This window comes from Diuraphis noxia, unplaced genomic scaffold (genome assembly GCF_037042655.1).
Source record: "Diuraphis noxia isolate RWA-SAM2 unplaced genomic scaffold, SU_Dnox_SAM2 contig0003, whole genome shotgun sequence".
In the NCBI taxonomy this organism is placed as follows: Eukaryota; Metazoa; Arthropoda; class Insecta; order Hemiptera; family Aphididae; genus Diuraphis; species Diuraphis noxia.
In genome coordinates this window covers 61,763,781-61,783,313 of record NW_028301713.1, presented here as the reverse complement: position 1 = coordinate 61,783,313, position 19,533 = coordinate 61,763,781, and the positions used below count along the sequence as shown (strand labels likewise).

Sequence of the window (19,533 nt, the reverse complement as noted above, 5' to 3'; positions counted from 1 at the left end):
GCAACTTTTAAATCTAATAGATTTTCCATTTTTTTTTTTTTTTTTAAATAAATATATAACAATACAGTTACACAAAATAAATGCATACAAATATCTAATAAAAAAAAAATATGTATAATAATAAAGCAACATAATTTACATGGAAACTGGAAGAGGTAATAATTATCATAATAAATTAATAATAATGTTACATAATAATAAGAAATAAAACATACAATTTTCGTTTTAAAGTTTTCAATTATTATCACAATTCACTTGGCAAAAAATAAAACAATTAGTCTGGGTAGGGGAAAGGTTTGTTGACAATAATTATGTGGTTTTGTGCTGCAAGTTAATTTTTTTATTTTTCAAAAATATATAATCCAAAAGTGCTTAAAACTAAAGAGATCAATTAAAAAAGACGAGAAACAGCAGTAGTATAGTAAACGACAATTATTTTACTCTGAATAGAAAATAGTATTTTTTATTTTCTTAATGTCAAATATCTAAACAGTTAACTGTAATTTGTTATGCAAACATAGCTTAAAATATTAAAGAGCACGTTATGGTAATAGTAGAAATATTTCGATAATTTTATTGGTAATTTAATTGAAAGAAAAGTTACTATACATATTAGTATATTATGCAGTATGCATGTTACAAATATTTTCTGATAAAAATCTATTAAGAAATTATTCACGATGATCCATTATAATGACAAAAATATATGTTAAACTATATATATATATATATTATATATCCAAAGATTATTTTATATTAAGCGACCGATACTAAAAAGTTAAACTTGATACTCAACATTTATTTATTTTTAAATAATTTGTATTGCAGGTACTTAGGGTATAGGTAAATTCGATAAGTGTGACACAATTAATTAAAAATACAAAATAATAATAAAATAATAGTATAAATAATATCTAAAACTAAAATATGTTATATAATAATTATTCATATATATATGTAAATATATATCACTACAAACAACATAATAGCTACTCACGACCACAACATATTAATTCTGATAACAATAGGTTTATCAAGTAAAAACAATGAATTTAAAAAAAAACTCGGATATGTTTTTTGCACATTATTCCCATACTTGATACGTGCAGTTGTTACAGAAAATAAAGGGACCCGTGGACAAAAACTAAAATTAAATGCTTATCATAATTATATAAATAATGATACCTAAGACTACATGAATCAGTAATAGTAATGAGCGATTAGTTAAAAATAGTTTAATGTTTAACACTGCCAACAAGTAACAAAAGTAAAATGATTTCTTGATTCAAATGTTGTAAAAAATAAATGGTAATTGATATTGTCAAAGTTTGAAAGAAAAGCACTCTTAGATAACATTAAGAGACTAATAATTTTTTAAAATAAAATGAATAGTTAAAAAATAAATCTAATAACTATGCATTTTCTCATATTAAAATTAACAAAAGTGTTAGGTATTTGTTGTATGTAAATATTTTAAAATAAAAGTATTATTTTTGTGGGAAATCTATAATACAATGTATAAGACACAAATTTTAAAAATCTTCAACATTTAAAAAAAATGCCCATTACTCTATTAGAGACAGGGTAAGGATAACTAATTGCACAACAGATAAAACACATAAGTTAAAAGTTCTACTAAAACGAAAACATGCACAATTGCTAAAAAAAAAGTTATCACAATATATGAATGGAAAAGCTCGCGCACACTAGTGTGACTGATTTATTTTCTTTCAAATTTTATCACACGCAAGACCCTATAGTGTATGGTGAGGGTAACAAATTTTATTAAATGGTTACAATAAAACTTTTAAAAGTTTAATATTTAGCAGTGGAATACTATTACAGCAAAACAATTATGTATTCTCCCCCTCTCACTCTTACACATATTTCAACGGGAAGAGGTTGAACACGAATTAGCTGGTGGTAAAACCACCAGTTCTCCTTGTCATGTTGGTACAATGAATGGAACTTCAGGTAAAGGTGAACCAGAAGCAGCATCTTTAGTTTCTTTAGTCTCGATGTCTACACGGCATATAGGACATCGTTTATTAGACGACAACCATTGATCAATACACTCAACGTGAAATAAATGCATGCATGGTAAACGCCTAGAAAATAACAGTTAAATAATTCTATAATTTTATTTTTATTTTTAATTCATACCTAACATCCTCTGTATCCTCAAAATCTGAAAGACAAATGGTACACTTCTCAGTGTTATCTTCCATTTCATCCGATGATCTCTTAATCTATTATATTAACATATAATTCATAAATATTTAACTATATTTATTAATATCACATTAATTGAAATACATACACGTTTGTATTTGTGAGGAAATGTATTCTTTTCAATTGTGTCTTTTGAAGCCCCACGATTCATCATGTGAATACGTCGTTGTTCCATTAATCGTAGGTAATCTTCTAACCGATAAGATAAATGTCGTGTTAACATGGGTAATGATCCTAGTTGAGGAATCTGAGGTATATCAGCACCTGGCTGTGATGGAATTGTTGAGCCCGGAGTTGTCTGTATTAAAAATATTTTGTATTTACATTATTTAACATTATATAGTTGAAAAAAAATTATTCCACATTACATTAACAATAGTTCCTGATGGCGCTCCAATACTAATACGAACATGATGCATTCGACCAGGTGGCCCAGGAGGATGATAATTATAATAATGATGAATATGAGGATGACCACCATCACTGAAAAAAAATTTATATTTTATCATGTATTTAAAATGTAATTAAAGTTGAATAAATACCTCGTAGATCCACTTTGAACCACAATTTCTGTTTGTAATGAAGATGTAGGTACTTGTTCTATTCCATCAGTAGGAGGAGATAAAGTCTACAAATGGATACAGAATATTATTATAAAGTAACAACTAAATAATCACATCAATGATGTTACGTTAAACAAGAACTTAAATTTCAGTGATAAAAAATGATAAAATTATTTAGTGTTACCCTTAAAATCATCCCATCTTTGAAATTAAATTTAAAAAAAAATTTTTATAAGGTTTGCATTTTATTTATTTTATATTAACTATTAATGATTCACTTTTCATACTAAACACACTATCTTTAAATCAAAATAAATTCATAAAAAAATATATTATGTATATATTTTAATTATAAACTATATCATGTAATATTGTAATATTTTTGTTTTCATTACTATACAATAAGAGATTTCTAGCCATGTCTAGTGAGGGGGAAGAGAGGTGTTAGGTTCTCCTAATTGTATTTTTTTCTGACTTACACAGTTATATTGTCATTACTTTTAATTAGTTATTACAAAGCTATAACTTCACGCATTTACATATTTCTTAGGAAATACAATGAATAATATTAGGTGCGTACTCAGATTCCAAACAAATTAGTTTCACAATACCTACATACAATTGAAATACTATAATGTATGTAGCATATTTAACTAAATTTATATGATTTTACATATTTAAAGACTTTGAGCATATAAATACATACAGCTTTTATAATTTAATATAAATCACCAATAATTAAATTTTCAATTCAATACGAAGTTAATTGAAAAATTTGTTATGATCGGCGAAGTCTTAATCAGTTTTCAGTAAAAATGAATTATTTTTACTTAGATCCCATAGTCTTAGTATAATTTGGCACTGTTGAAAACATTAGCTTACGTAAAAAAAAAAAAAAAAGAACATATAAAAATTTACTAAAAATAATGCACCAGATATACTATTGCTGGAACACTCTTTACCTCCAGATTTAATCATAACCTGTTATGATTACTAGGATTTATGATGTAATTTGTTATTATATGTATGTATATTGTATATATGTATATATATATATATATATATCAAGTATACATAAATAGGAAGAATAACTATTACTTACAATGACAGCAGTAGGACCAATTCTACGTGAAGTAATTACTTCTGGCCGGCTGAACACATTTGGTTGTTGAGGGGGAGGCAACACTGTATGGATTGCTTGGATAGATGGGTGGACTGGTGTTGGTTGTGGTGGTTGTTGATATCCCTGCATGCATGAAACTGGTGGTATACTTCTTAGTGATCGTACGGAACTGCTAAAAAAATAAAAAAATTTGATTAGTTTTGCAGAGATAATTTATTTTTTTTATTTATAGAAGTTTATACAAAAATATTAAGCTAGTTTTTAAACAAGATCATTTAGTAACCTAACAAAAATAATTAATATACTTAAAGAAAATCTAAACAAGACCAAAATTGAAATAAATTTAGTAACTATTGATAATAAAATGTAAGATGTTAAAACTAATTTCAAGATAACATTTCATATTCAATTAAACTAACTTACCCATTCATCATATCCATCCTTCTTCTTTGCATTTCTTGTATTCTATGCTGGTTATACCATAATCTTTGATGATATAAAGGTACATTTGAAGGTACACATGGAGTCATTGGATGTGTAGCCATCATGCCATGATGATGGTGGTGAGCCGGATGTATGTGACTACCCATTCCACCCATTCCAAATACAACCCTAGATGTATTATGACACTGACTACATGGAGGTGGCCATCCTGGAGTACCAGGAGGTGGGTGAGCTGTATGTACACAAGGAGCTTGAGGAGGTTGATCCATGAAAATAACATCATTTCGATACAGAGGGGACGGATTAGGAGGATATTGTTGAGTATAACCAGGCATGGAACGCATAGCTGAATGACCAACATACTGCCGTTGTGGTTGTATAATTGGGTATCGACTAAACATTGTGTGGCCCATAGATATATCAGCTTGTGGTGTTCTTCCTGAATGATTCATTAAAGGATCATTGACTTCTTCAGACTCTTGAGTTAAATCTACTACGGGTGGACCTGTTGGCTGTTGAAATATTAATTATTTTAGGTACTCATAATAATAGATAAGTATATTTTTCTTAATGGATACAATTATAATCCATAAAAACATAAAAACTTACAATAAAAATAAATCAAATTTCATTTTTAAGTACACTATAAAATTGTACTATCAATAAATTAGAATGATTTTAAGTGATATAACAATAACTTACTAGTTGATTTATATTTCGTTGTTGAAAATTGTTTACTGTGACTAATTCTATACCACTGTCTTCATCATCATCAGCATCTATGACATTTGTCCATTCTGCTCTACGGGGATCATTATTAAAACGGCTTGATTGCGGAGCTCCAATATTATGCATACCGTAAACTGCATATTCTTCAGCTAAATCAAAAAAACTAATTAGAAAAGAAAAAAAATTCTACTATACAGCATGGGCCAAATTTTTTTCAAGCTAGAGATTTTAAAATAGAATTAGGTATGAAAGTATAGACCAATAAAAAAAAATTATCCTCTTACTTTTGGTAACATGTAGTTATAAATACTACCCAAACTACTACTATTAGGTACATGTAAACATTATTGAAGATCTTTTTCAACTAAAAATACAATTCTGATAAAATAACTGTTTAATAAAAAATAAATCATAAAAACGCTAATATTTCTTTAAAATGTTCAAAAAGGGCAAAATTAAATATTTTTCCACCATTTTCACTATACAAGTTTTGTATACTTTATAAATTATTTATCAAAATGTAAGCTATGAGCTGATTGATAACCAAATAAACTAACAACAATGCTACTAAAAAATAATAAGTGGCAATATTGAATAACTCATAATTTACTTGATGATGTTTGAGGATTAATCATTCTATTTTGATTCGAAGAACTTGCTATAGAATGATCACTTGGAGCTGTAGTAGTGTGAACCTGAGAGCTTGGTCGGTGGGTGTACTTAAAATTTCCTCCATGATTACTCATAGATGTATATGCAGATGAAGACATTTGATCTTGACCGTAACGTTGTGGTCTATACATTCGGTTAGACATTTGATGTCGGGGATAAGTCAATGGACGATTTGTATCAGGTTTACCAGTTTTCATTCGCAAGTTGTTATCACCAGAAAGCAATGATCTAACAAAAGATAAGTAGTTTAAATTTTTAAATAGAAACTAGAGATTAAATATACATATTTATTTATTTTAATTTAAGTACCTCTTTCTTCCCATTTCAGATGATGTTGGAGTAGACGGAACTGGATGGTTAACAGTTCGAGTGGATGATTCATCAGTACGTGGTACAGACCAAGGTGTTTCTATAAGAGTATTTCCATACCTCCATATATCAGAGTTTAATGGAGAGAATTCTTGTGGTGTATCTTCAGTCTCTAAATCGCTCCCATCCGCAAATAATGGATCATAATCCATTTCATTTCCTAATAAAATGTTATAATAAATTTTAATAATCTTATACCAGTTTAATTATTTTAGGATAATGATTAAGAACTTCAATAAAAGTATAATTTAAAACAATCTCTCATACATGCATTATAAAGTCAGTGCCTGCGCTAGATTTTATAGGACTGGACAAAGAGTTTACACTGTTTACAGTAAAATATGTCAACACAAAAATTTTAATTGTTTTTTATACTATTATAATAATTTATAAGTAATAACTAATATGTAAAAATATTACATAGAATGCATATTTATATTATAAAGAAACACAGAATAGAACACCAGGATATTATTTTCTGTTTTCCCAACACTGACTAAAGCAATAACACTATTATTACATTTTTTGATTTAGCAGTCAAATTGTTTAAATATAAATATTTACTAAGAAATTATTCATATATTAAGAGCAAAAGCTTAAATAAATGATACAAAAAACTATAAAAAGGATTTGATTTTTAACTTAATACCAATAATTTTATAACACACTTTTAAACATGTCTAAGGAATTGTTTATGTCATAATTTAGGATTTAATCAACAAAGAAAATATATTATTTGAAATTTAGTTATATATAAATTTAATTGGAATAGCTATAGGTATCTATTTGTTTCAATTGAACATGGTTTAACATAATGTGTCGCCATCATACTTCAAACTTGTTGAATAAGTTAATTAAACAGTTAACAAGAAATAATTAAATGAAACCAAAACAATTTAATAAACATTATCAACTGAGAAAATGTTGACAACCATGCAATAGGTATCCTTAAATCTAACAATATCTATTTCTAGAAATTGAATATAACACTTTTTATTGACAGGTATTACTCTACATTGAATAATCATTATCTACATATTATCTGAATTTATTGAATTTAAAATACTTTCTCCCAGATCTTTTTTAAGTACATTATAACTATAACAGTAATAATAGAATACATAACTGCAAGGAAATATAACAACTTATGTATGATTATTAATTTAGTATATGAATGTGGACAGCACAAATAACTGTATTTACATAAAATGAACACTGGGAAATATATCTCTTATGATACAAAATGGTCGAGATAGATATGTCCTTTAACTGTATAACTTAAAAGAACATCTACCCATATGCATTGTCTCTGTATTACTAATACATAATATTATATTAAAATGTATACCCAGAAATTCTAATTTTGTGATATTAGCTTAAATATAAGAAATAATTGACCTTTTACTAAACTTAAATGTAAGAACATTATCAGTGTTATAAAGTTGGTTTTTATAATATTTAAATTTTTAGATGAATTATGAGAATTTTATACACTTAAGGAGGCTCCAAGGCATCATGTTTTTAAGACTAATATTTAGACATTAGACAATGCATATGATATGTACATTTGTCTCTATATGTGAGTAGTAAATGAACATTAGCATGTTTATGAGAATTGCTCTCAGCCACATCAGGGAACTTTCAATGCGTATGTCAACACATCACAAAAAAAATTATGAAATATATTCTTGTTTACATAACTACGGTAATTACTAAAAGCGGTAGTAAATTAGACACATTTCCTGAAGTCTGAATTTCATAAATGATTTAATTAATAGATTTTTAGATTAAGCTCTTTAGGAATCGCTTTTTTAATTTAAAATCAGATGTCCTCAAGATAAATAAAATATACTACATAATTTTATGAAGGTTTTTGAAAAAGATATCTTAATTTTAAGGTCCATTAAAACTGAAAATTTAAAACCACTTCCTAAAAAAACTGGATATTTTATCAACAAATTCATACATAGTTTATTGAAAATTAAAATCAGACATTCCAAAATATGTGTAATTTACAACCACATATTTGTTTAAAACATATGTGAGCTTTGATTCTCTATTAACATATATATATAAAAAAAAACAACGAGGGAACTCAGATATTGATCTTATATTTATGTTTAATAATAGGCCACTCTAATATTTAAGCTAACAATACAATATAGGTTAGGTACAATATAACTATTGAACGTACATGTTAATATATGAAGTGTAAATAAGACATATTATGCAGATATGACATCAAACGATAAAATAAAATAATTTGATAATGAAAATCATAGAAAACAAATTTTTACTTACCTAACTGCATATTTGATTCTGTATCTGCTGGTGGGCTTGGCACAGGTCCAGTGGCCGTGAATGCAGTGCTTAATATATCAGCAAAACTATGGGTTTCTTGGCCATTAGAAACATCATCAGGAACATCACTATCTGCTGGTAATTTTGTGTTTGGCCAATTATCGCCGTGATCAGTGGTTGCAGTACTAGTTTCACTCAACTGGTCTGCCATTGATAAAAATGAATTGAGCAGACAGGACAAGGGATACTTAATTGATTAAATGGAAATTAAAAACAAAAAGGTCTTCTAGGATTGAAAATTAAGCTTCAAAGACAACAATTCATTCAAGAATTTTAGAAATTATCACAAAATGTTAAAAACCGGGTCAGGAAACTCATCACCAATTCATTTCACCCTAGAAACAAAACAACAATAATTAGAAATAAAACTCATTTAAAATTATAAAATCGGTGCTTCAAAGCGTTAAAATATTTTCTTATGCATAATGCTTAAAAGCATAATAATTAATATTAATGACTACATTTAATATAAAACAAATGAATACTATTTCACAAGATTCTTAAGTTTTATCTATACTTAGCTCTAAACCTTTTTTTATCCTACAAGTATACATTTTTAGATATACCTAACAAAAATCATATAGTATATCATATATAAGACTTTTTGAAAGAATAAGTACCTACCTATTGGAAAATACTGAGGAGAGCTTTAAATACATAATCTCATCAACAAACTTCATGCCACCTGTTGATAGTTGATTATTTACTTCAAAATAAATCAATAATACAACATTCTTAATGCTAATAAAATATAATGTGGGAACATGTCATAATTTTACTCGATAAAATTAATAAATTTTAGACACAAGTATCAAATGAGTTATAATACAACTTAATACCCCAAAAAAACTATTTTTAATAATATATTTAATTAGATAATGTAATAAAAATTGCTTTGTTAAATTTTAATTTAAAGTATTATCACAGTCTATTGCAGTATATTTGTATTAAATAATTATTATCAATAATAAAAAGAGAAAAAATTACATTTTAAATTCATTCAGTAGAAGCTGATAGATAATTTACTTATTTTACATTGGTACCTATTTGAATAATAATTTGTGGTTACACGACTTATTTTGTTTACTCATAGCTGTAATTCATTAATAGGATATTTTATATTTATAAAATACGTAAATATTTCTAAAGCAATATTGGCTACAAGTTCAATTAATATTTAAACAAAAATATTCATAGATGGCAATATTTAATGAATGATAAATTACATACATAAAACTAGGGATGGGCATGAAATCTGAACATCTAAATTATCTGAATATCCAAAACTGGGTTGAATCAAATTCTTATCAGGATTTCCTAAATTATCTAGATTTGCTTTTTATGCAATTTAAGACAAATTATTTTTAATGTATGGTAAAATTAATTATTTTATTTTATTATATTGAGAATTTAATAATAAATGAATACTAAAGTTTTATATCACTGGTGCTTAAAATGTGTTTGAAATTTGGTATATCTATGTCAGAAATTCATGTTATAGAATTAAAATATTAATAGTATATAAAAATGAGTCATTGAACACCAAATTCAAGTTGAATATTTCAGATACTCAGTGAAATCCAAATTTTCAAAATCTTAATAATTGAGATTTTTAAAATCCTGATATGCCCACCACTACGTAATACACAATATTTTTTAGAAGTTGAACAAATAAATATAAAATAGGTGCAATAATTACAAACAAGATAAAAATATGAAATAAAAATTATCTTACAATTTTAAAATCAGTAAGCTACAACTCCAATTTCAAACGTATAATAATCTGCATACTAACACAAGTGGAACAATGCATAGGTACAGTATAATATCTATGTCTACACTTGTATGCAAAAATTCCATTTGATAAGAATATTTTGTACATATTGTATGATGTAAGTAGGATTTGGGGTAGAATATTTGATCATTTGATGTACTAACATTGTACTACTTTTAAAAATGAATTATAAATATTAAAAAAATATATGGACAAATTAGTAAAAACAAAGTATGTAGGCATTCAGAAATATAGGCAATTTATTAATTAAAATGCATTAACATACCTTGACATTATGTTGTCGTAGTTAAGCAGTTATTGTGGGACACAAGACAAGTGTATGAAGAGAATAAAACGGAGATTTTCGATGAGCAACAACAAGTGACTGTCGTTGTGAAGGAAAGGGGTGACAAAAAAATAATAAAGCGTCGCTCAGGAAGTTTGAACGGGGCGACAATCTACAACGAACATGACGGCGGAAAAGCAGAATCGCAAGTGTCGCGTCCGCCAAAACGACGACAGACTGCGATGATTACCGTTAATGTAGTTACGCATCCGTCTGTCGGGGAACGGCGAATTATAATATTTTTACCCTCGATCCCGATGGTTACGAAATCCCAGGCGATACGTGTAGCGCAATTCGAACACAACAGCGACGCGCTTGTTCGTCCTGGTTTTTCGATTCAGTTCCGTCCAACTGACGCAACAACGATTAGGTATTATCTATTTTACCTTTTCGACACGTCCGCGTCCATCCTGTGGAATACGGCAGCCCGATCGCTTCCGTGTGTGTATTGTTGGTGTTGAAAAACAAAAGAAAGATAATGACAGAGAGAGTGAGAGAGAAAGAGAGTGCGGTGCAGATAGGACCGACCGAATTCAAGAAGAGATAATTTTTAACTTATTGGTATGGCTCATTTTTTATCTGTTTTTGTCAAGAAAAACAAAATAACATTTCACGAACGCAGGAAAAAAAACAACACCAGCCAGAAGCACGACTGATGATGTGGGAATCCGACCGCAGTGGTAATCGGGTGTGTTGGGGCACCGATGTACCGAACTACCGAACGCGAACGTAGCACGGTCGGTGTAGTACGCGTACTATGCGTATGGCGTATCGTGGAAACGCCATTTTGCGTAATACCATATGGACGTGTGAACCCAGTGCCGCCAACAATGACTGGAACTGGCTGGTAGGTTGCCTTTCACCGATAAGTGATAACAGCAATCTCTGCACATTATCAATGCCTCATCCGTTTATTTTACCGCCAAACTTTCCCTTATCTGTCTATGGTTTTAAACGGTCCTCTCTTCTTCCTTCATCACTATATAATTTTTTATTACATTTTTTCAGTAGTTACCATACTTGCTAGTTTACTACTTAGTACTTACTAGTTACTAGTTAGTACGCTGTACGCTAGTCCTAGTTCAGTCTTTAAGCTTTCACTGTAAGTTAATTTCGTACGTTCTCGCAATATTCCTCTATTTATAATTTTTTATTTAGTTTATACTCACTAGTCATAGGTCGTTCTCTGATATATAGAGATACTGTTGCAGTACTGCGGTTCATCAATATTTTATCTGCGACCACAGACACCGATTCCTGGACGTCTATTAAGAATTAGACATCTTGAACATAAATATACATTTCTCTATCTACTGCTGTTTATTGTAAACAAAATCAGGCGTTGTAGAAAAGAGTAATTAACAACCACTTACCTATTTATTTATTCTGTTAAGTTAGTAATTTCGTTAAATTCTCAATAGGTACAGAGGTATATTTTTAAGCATTTAGTTGAAAGAATATTTTTCAAACATTTTAAAAGATTGAAAGTAGCCTAGGTACTCAGTACAGTTAAATAAATTATCTATATTCTTAAGAATATGCTTTAGGTACTTACATTTGTTGTTATTGTCTCGATCTATTATATTTACCAAATCAACCTAATTTTATTATTATTATATATTTTGTCTATGTTACTAATTGTTGCATGCTTATTAAATCACAATCTACCTATATTAATTTTTGCAATAATTCTGTTTGCCCTAACATTAAATCAAATTTATTTTTAGACTATGGGAATCAATTTTGATTTTTGTATTCAGAATATAAAAAAAAAACTTATTTTGAATGACCAACTATATGGATTTGACAAAGAACAAAATGAACTCTTACAGATTATTAAAAAAACTACTGATTTTGGAGAAAGTGACTCAGCGATTATTCTTGGACCTCGTGGATGTGGAAAATCAATGGTGTGTTTTTTCTATTAAAATATTATATAATAATTTTGTTATTATTTTGTCACGATGGTGAAGTTAGGATTTAGTTAAAAGTTATGGCTGTTGAAAATTTAGTAATGGCACCTGGCTAATAGTGTACTGTTGTTTAATTAATTATAATTGCTTTTACCTGAGCAATTGATCAATAAATACTGTAGCATTTTGTATCAATAAATACAGTTTTGAATTAGAACTTATTACATAAAATCATTAATCATATGGTCATAACTTATAAGTTATAATATAATTTATCAATCAAAATATATATAATATAATAATATGATAAAGACTATTAAAAGTGAGTTAAGCAAAATAGAACCTTGTAAAAGTATATAAAAATTAAAAATCATAGAATTTGAAACATCATTAGGCTATAACTTCAAAACTCAGTTTAACCGACTAATTCTGACTTCACTATCGTTTTTAGTATAACTAATTACATAAGTTTCTTAATTTATTAAAATACAATCGTACATATTGCACATATTCATTTATGAATTTAAATTTACATTTATAGTTAATGGACTCGGTTATTAAATCTCTTTCACCTGATTCACATACACTTGTATTATTAAACGGTCTCATTCATACTGATGATAATTTAGCACTTAAAAGTATTATACAACAACTCCAAATGGAAAATTTGGATGGGACTTTTGCTGAAGGATCTTATGCTGGTTTGTATTTTTAAAAATATTTTCAACATTAGCCATTGCTGTATTGATAAACATGCCTATTCTCTATCTTATTCAAGAAAAACCTCAGATAATGTAGTTATGTACATGGCTGATGATCAGAAACAAAATCTGACTGGGTAAATTGATGAAAACCAAAGGGTGTAGTCTAAACCTAATAAAATTCAATTGTTGACTTAGGTAACTCTTGTATGAGACCAAGTATCAATAAGACATTAACTAAAATGTTATCTAAGAGGATGTGAAACCTGCATGTGTTGTCTCAGTCTTACAAGTGTGTAACATAGCAAATTTAACACTCATCAGATCACGTTTAGCTCTGTTGGTTTATAAATTAGAGTTGATTCACCTTTTATAAAATTTAAAGGTAAAAATATTATTTCGACAACCTCAATGGCTTTTTACTATATTTTGATTTTGAAGCAAGTTATAAGAGTTATATTTTAAAATGTTAAAAAATTTATAATTTTAAAAAACTTGTAACTCACTTCAAAATTAAAATAAAGTAAAAAGCCCATGAGGTCGTCGAAATAATATTTTTATCTTTAAATTTTATTAAAGGTCAATCCACTCTAATTTTTAAACTAACAGCTAAACATGATCTGCTGAGCGTAAAATTTGGTATGTTACACACTTGTTAGACAGAGACAACACATCATGAGGGTATCATGTTCTCTTAATACCTTACCATTATAACCCCAAACTCAAAAGAAATTTTATTAATTTCAATTTTAAAGCTATATTCCTCGATAAAAATAATATTTATTAAAATTTAATGTGCAATTTGACGTTGTTTCAAGCCCCAGTTAACTTTACCATCAATTCTTTCCTTAATAAAAAATAAATCCACAGACTTCCTCTGCTATAATAACAACCGTGTTATTGCCACAATGTAATAAAATGTATTCTAAAAAACTTGTTAAATTTTATATAAAATATAATCAAACTGATGTGCCTCAATTTAGTGTAAATTACCTTTTCTAGTCAGTACTTGTATTTTTTTAACCTCAAATTTTAATTTTTTATTATTTAAATCAAACAATTTAACTTTTAAGTAATGCTATAATTCTAATATCGATGATTTTTGTAGATAATATTAGTTTTTTATTGGAGAGCTTCCGTGCAGGAAACAAAACAGCTTCAAAATCAATTATTATGGTATTAGATCAATTTGATATGTTTTGTTCTCATACTAATCAAACATTATTGTATAATTTGTTTGATTCTGTTCAATCTCAACAGGTAAATTACTTAATGATATAGATATAAATGTAGTATTTAAAATATTTTTCTGTATTTTAGAATCCATTGTGTATTATTGGCTTAACATCACGTATTGATGTTATTGAATTACTTGAAAAACGAGTCAAATCTAGGTTTTCCCATAACATAATGATGTTGAAACCTCTATCTGAAACTAGTCAATTATTAGAAAGATTTAAACATTATCTTACAATCAACAAACATTGTAATTTAAAAGCCGATGTTTTGAAAAACTGGAACAATAATATTGAATCATTAATATCAGATGTAAGAATACAAAATTTGATTAAGGATCTTTTAAAATCAAGCAACAACAGTGCAAAATTTAATCAGCTAATTGTAGGTATCAAAATTATTAAGTTTTATTGAAAAGTTTAATGTGTAATTTTTTTTAGTTTATGTCACTTTCAAATTTATCAAATGATAGAATATTGACTGTTGAAAATTTAACAAATACCTATTCTACATTATTTAAAAAAGATATGATTCTTGTCAATTTATTAGGTAATTATTTTTACCACATTAAGATTAAAAAACATATTATGAGTCTTTTTTCACAGGGCTATCAGTTCTCGAACTTTGTTTAGTGATTTCAATTTGCCATCACTCAGAAATCTATGATCAAGAACCATTTAATTTTGAAATGATTTATGACCGTTATTGTAAATTTGCATCACGAAATTCTACATTACTTGTAACAAAAAGACAAGTTATTATAAAAGCTTTTGAAAGAATATCTGTTAGTTTTATTTATATTTTATATTTTCTATAAATATGTTATTCAATCATGTTTATAAATTTAGGTAATGCAATTAATACTACCTGCAGTAGTTATAGAAAATAAAAATGTTTTAAGAGAATATCGGCTATACAAGTGTTCAGTGAATCTGGATAAAGTGAAGACAGCTTCTAATATATATTTCAGACTACCTCCAGTTATTTTGCAATGGATAGATAGTAATATAATTTAAATAAGTAAATAATTTTTTATTGTAAATGTATGTAATATGCTGCTCAGTAAATACATATGATTCTTTAGTAGAAATTAATTATTGGATGAATGTATATTGAAATGTTTTAATGGTTTTATTATTACTATCAGTAATTATAAGTATTTAACTATAAGTTTATTTTATTGTTAAACATTAAATAAAGAATGGCCATTATATTTGTAACTGACAGTGTCATTTAGATATTTGAATATGTTAAAAGGATACCACTAAAAACTAATTCAACTTTGTTATTAAACTATGATATCTTTTATCTAATAACCAACTAACATAAAAATATGATAAACTATTAAATTTAAAACAAATAAAACAATGAGGTTAATCCAATTTTTTTGATACTGTGTGTTTTGTTTTTAATTAATTTCTAGATAGTTAAGACTGTCACTTAATTCACCAAACTTAATAAATATACTCGTTATTCATTTAAAAAATATTATATATTTTCTTTTACAATAATTCTTGTATTTTACCTTTTACCAGTTGTACTCATACACCAATAATTTTCAACATTGATGAAATGTGGTTTCCCATAAAAAAATCAGATCTTATTGGTACTTTATGGTTATAAAGTAAAGAAGTCTTATACTTTTTAAAAATCAACGATAATAGCAAAAAGTTGTTGTTAAATGCTACCTACATTGATTCATAGGTCTGTGTACACCCCTCTGAGTCAGGTATACCCTCATGCGTTGTCTCCGTCTTACAACTGCATAACAGCAATTTTTACAAAATACGTATAGTTCTGTAAGTTTAAAATTTAAAGTGGATTGACTTCTTATGAAGATTAAAGGTAAAATTATTATCGAGGGCTTCTCTTGAGTTTTTTATTATATTTTAATTTTAAAGCAAGTTATGAGTATTTTAAGATACACAAACAATTCACACTTTTAAAATACTCATAACTCGCTTTAAAATTTAAATATAATAAAAAACCCTCAATAATATTGTTACCTTTAAACTTTATAAGAGATCAATCAGTTCACTCTAAATTTTAAATTAACAGAGCTACACGTGTTCTGCTGAATGTAAAAAATTACTATAATATTATGCACTTATAAGACGGAGACAGCACATACGGGTATCACACTATCACGTCCTCTCATTACAATAATTTAATGTTTTTATATCAGGAATTTCTATATTATTTTCAATTCACTCATATTTATGTAACTAATTACATTAATCGTGTTAGTATGATTTTGATTTATTTTGTTAACAATTTTCTAAGGCTATAATGACTTTTTACTTTCTAATTTCTATATAGTCTCTCGGGTAAACACAAATGTTCAAAAACTAAAGAGCTATACCTATTTTTAGTCATAACTTCATAAGGCACCGAATAAGTACCCACCCAAGTATAAAAAAAAGCTCAGTTGGGACTAAAGCCCGATCAGCCCTACCTATGCACAAGCCTATGAACATTTTTTATATTAAATTATATTGAAACATATAGTAACAATATATTTGTAATTTTCCTAAAAATAATAATCTTGATAATTTGTAAAGTTATTAAAATTATTCTTAACCCAAAAAATGATAATCTATATGAGTTCAATAATTAATCATTATTCAGCGGCCACCTTAACTATAAGATAGCTATTAAAAGTTGAAATAATTAACTAGGTTAACAAATAAAATCCAAATAGGGAGGAGAATAATGATTTTGCCCATAGTCGGAAAATGCGTTGCAAAAATCAAAAAAGAAATATATACTGGAGAATGCAGCCTAATCTGAAAGTGAATTGTTTAAGTTGACTGTTATATTTTTATATTTTGCTTCTTAATATGCATTTAACTGTGGCTTCTATGTTCCCCATGTCAAATCATTTTGATTTATTAAACTTTAATAATTAGTTTACAATACATCTTGAAACATTTTTCATTTTCATCTCTTGGAAATTTTCCACTCACCATACTTAACTCCTAAACCTATTTCCCCCATTCTTTTTGTATCCCGCAGTTTCATATTTCCTTCTCTAACAATCTACCTCCCACTCCCACCGCATCCTCTTTCACAGCTGAATGCTTCGCTATAATTGAAGCACTCAACACAATCTCATCCTTACCTCCAAATAAATATCTCATCGCCACCGACTCTCTGTTCTGTCTTCAAGCCCTCTCCCCTAACGTTTTCAAATCACATCTCTCTCCTCTCATAATCACTATCAGACATATTTTATTCTCCCTTACGGAATCTGGCTCGGACATTCAATTCATATGGGTACCAGCTAGGCCACACTGGAATTGCGGGAAACGAATTTACTGACAAACTAGCCAAATCCTCTGCTTCCCTCAGATGCCTTTCAAGTACGAAAATTCCATGGTCTGATTTTATCCCAATTGACCCAATTCTCACGGAATGTCATGTACATCCATAAAACAATAGGTATTGGACCAATACTATTGGTACGTCTGATCTTTGGGTTAAACACTCCCTCCTTACTTTGCCACCAGGTACAGAATGATATCTTCAACCATACCAACACTACCATGGTTTCATTTTCATAACCTCCATCTTTCTCGTAAATGCATAACATCGTTCTCCCGCCTCCGGTTTGGACACACACGTCTTCCTTCTCATTGGTATTAAATTAAGGTCTAATTTTGTCCAAATTTGAACTTAAAAATATATTTTTATAGTAATTATACTGAAATCACGGATCTTGCATGTTCTATGGTATTCTGAAAATTATATTTCGGCGCGGAGCGATGAATGTATTGATTTTACCATGATGTGTGTTTTTTTTTTTGTGTCTGTCATCACGTTTTGGGGCAGTAAAAATGCTTCGATTTTTGACTTCAGTACCTCGTTCGATCAGAAAGTGAATCTAGTTGGTACTTTGGGGGGATCAAAAGTAAAATACGTCTTAATACTTTTCTAAATAATCGAGGAAAACAAACTAAAAATTAAGGTAAAAACGCAAAACAAACATTTTGAATAAAAGAAAGGAAGCCATTTGAATTAGTTTCAAAAACGTACCAATCATAATAATTTACAAAAATATAATGGGAATGACAAACTTGCATACAACAATTATAATAATACCACTGCTCTATAACTATCATACTTAAAAACGAATAGAAATGTACTCTTTTGGCTTCACGGGGTTTCAAACGATAAATCACTATTATACAAGGATTTATATTATAATGTGGACTTATGCGATTAAAACAAACTCAACATTGAAATTTCACATCATTATTTATATAGCTTTTGCCCCTTCATTAGGCTTTTATTTTTTTTAAAGCAGATTTATTCATATGAAGGGAATATATTACCCCAATCAATTTTCTACTATTATCACATCTATGCGATAAACATTAAATACCTACGTGAATGCGGTGCCCAGATTTCCAATCGTAAAGAGCATACAAATGTAACCATTTTAAAGTACGTCGTGCCGTGCTGCAAACACACCTATAATTCAATATTGAAATTTTTTTAACATTTAATTCCATTATTTATTTAAAACACACATTGTAATGTAATTTACAAAAACAAATCAATGAAAAAGTTAAAAAAAGTTTTGGTAATTTATTAAATACTATTTTCGTGGTTAGGTTAGGTTAGGTAGGTCGTTTTATATGAATATTATAATGCATCAAAAAGTGGTAAATATCATCGTGAATAGTTTTTCAACAATTCTTTTTCATTTATGAGTTTATTATTATAATCTACAGGAAAAAAATGAGTTACAAATTGTTTTAGATTCTGAGCGGAGCGATGAATGTATTGATTTTACCATGATGTGTGTTTTTTTTTTATGTGTCTGTCATCACGTTTTGGGGCAGTAAAAATGCTTCGATTTTTGACTTCAGTACCTCGTTCGATCAGAAAGTGAATCTAGTTGGTACTTTGGGGGATCAAAAGTAAAAAATTCTTAATACTTTTCTAAATAATTGAGAAAAACAAACTAAAAATTAAGGGAAAAACGGGAAATTTTACGCACACTCATTTTTCGACAAAATCGATTTTGGTTTTTGATGTAACTTTAAAACGAATGACCATAGATAC

General features: G+C 28.0%; 2 protein-coding genes across 12 annotated transcripts; one reads left to right on the top strand and one right to left on the bottom strand.

Moving 5' to 3' along the window:
• Positions 1-93: 93 nt before the first annotated feature.
• On the bottom strand, positions 94-11,140 carry LOC107163640 (uncharacterized). Of its 5 annotated transcripts, XM_015511148.2 has the most exons (13): positions 11,000-11,135; positions 9,118-9,178; positions 8,434-8,828; positions 6,073-6,292; positions 5,702-5,991; positions 5,065-5,240; positions 4,342-4,874; positions 3,898-4,090; positions 2,775-2,860; positions 2,601-2,715; positions 2,321-2,530; positions 2,164-2,249; positions 94-2,108 (listed from the first exon to the last, which is right to left on the bottom strand). In XM_015511148.2, exons 3-13 carry the CDS (start codon positions 8,642-8,644, stop codon positions 1,946-1,948), a joined length of 2,283 nt encoding a protein of 760 aa, XP_015366634.2. In that variant the 5' UTR covers positions 8,645-8,828; positions 9,118-9,178; positions 11,000-11,135; the 3' UTR covers positions 94-1,945. The 5 variants fall into 5 exon arrangements, with proteins under 5 accessions (XP_015366634.2, XP_015366632.2, XP_015366637.2 ...); XM_015511146.2 differs by lacking the exon at positions 9,118-9,178 and having other exon boundaries at positions 11,000-11,140; XM_015511151.2 differs by lacking the exon at positions 9,118-9,178 and having other exon boundaries at positions 3,898-4,087; positions 11,000-11,140.
• A 177-nt stretch (positions 11,141-11,317) lies between these two features.
• Positions 11,318-15,683, top strand: Orc4 (origin recognition complex subunit 4). Of its 7 annotated transcripts, none has more exons than XM_015511155.2 (9): positions 11,558-11,715; positions 11,772-11,967; positions 12,341-12,523; positions 13,068-13,227; positions 14,336-14,487; positions 14,548-14,847; positions 14,904-15,012; positions 15,069-15,247; positions 15,312-15,683. In XM_015511155.2, the coding sequence occupies exons 3-9, from the start codon at positions 12,344-12,346 to the stop codon at positions 15,477-15,479; spliced, it is 1,248 nt and encodes a 415-aa protein (XP_015366641.1). In that variant the 5' UTR covers positions 11,558-11,715; positions 11,772-11,967; positions 12,341-12,343; the 3' UTR covers positions 15,480-15,683. The 7 variants fall into 7 exon arrangements, with proteins under 7 accessions (XP_015366638.1, XP_015366646.1, XP_015366641.1 ...); XM_015511156.2 differs by having other exon boundaries at positions 11,560-11,715; positions 11,786-11,967; XM_015511158.2 differs by having other exon boundaries at positions 11,561-11,715; positions 11,825-11,967.
• The last annotated feature ends 3,850 nt before the right edge of the window (positions 15,684-19,533 follow it).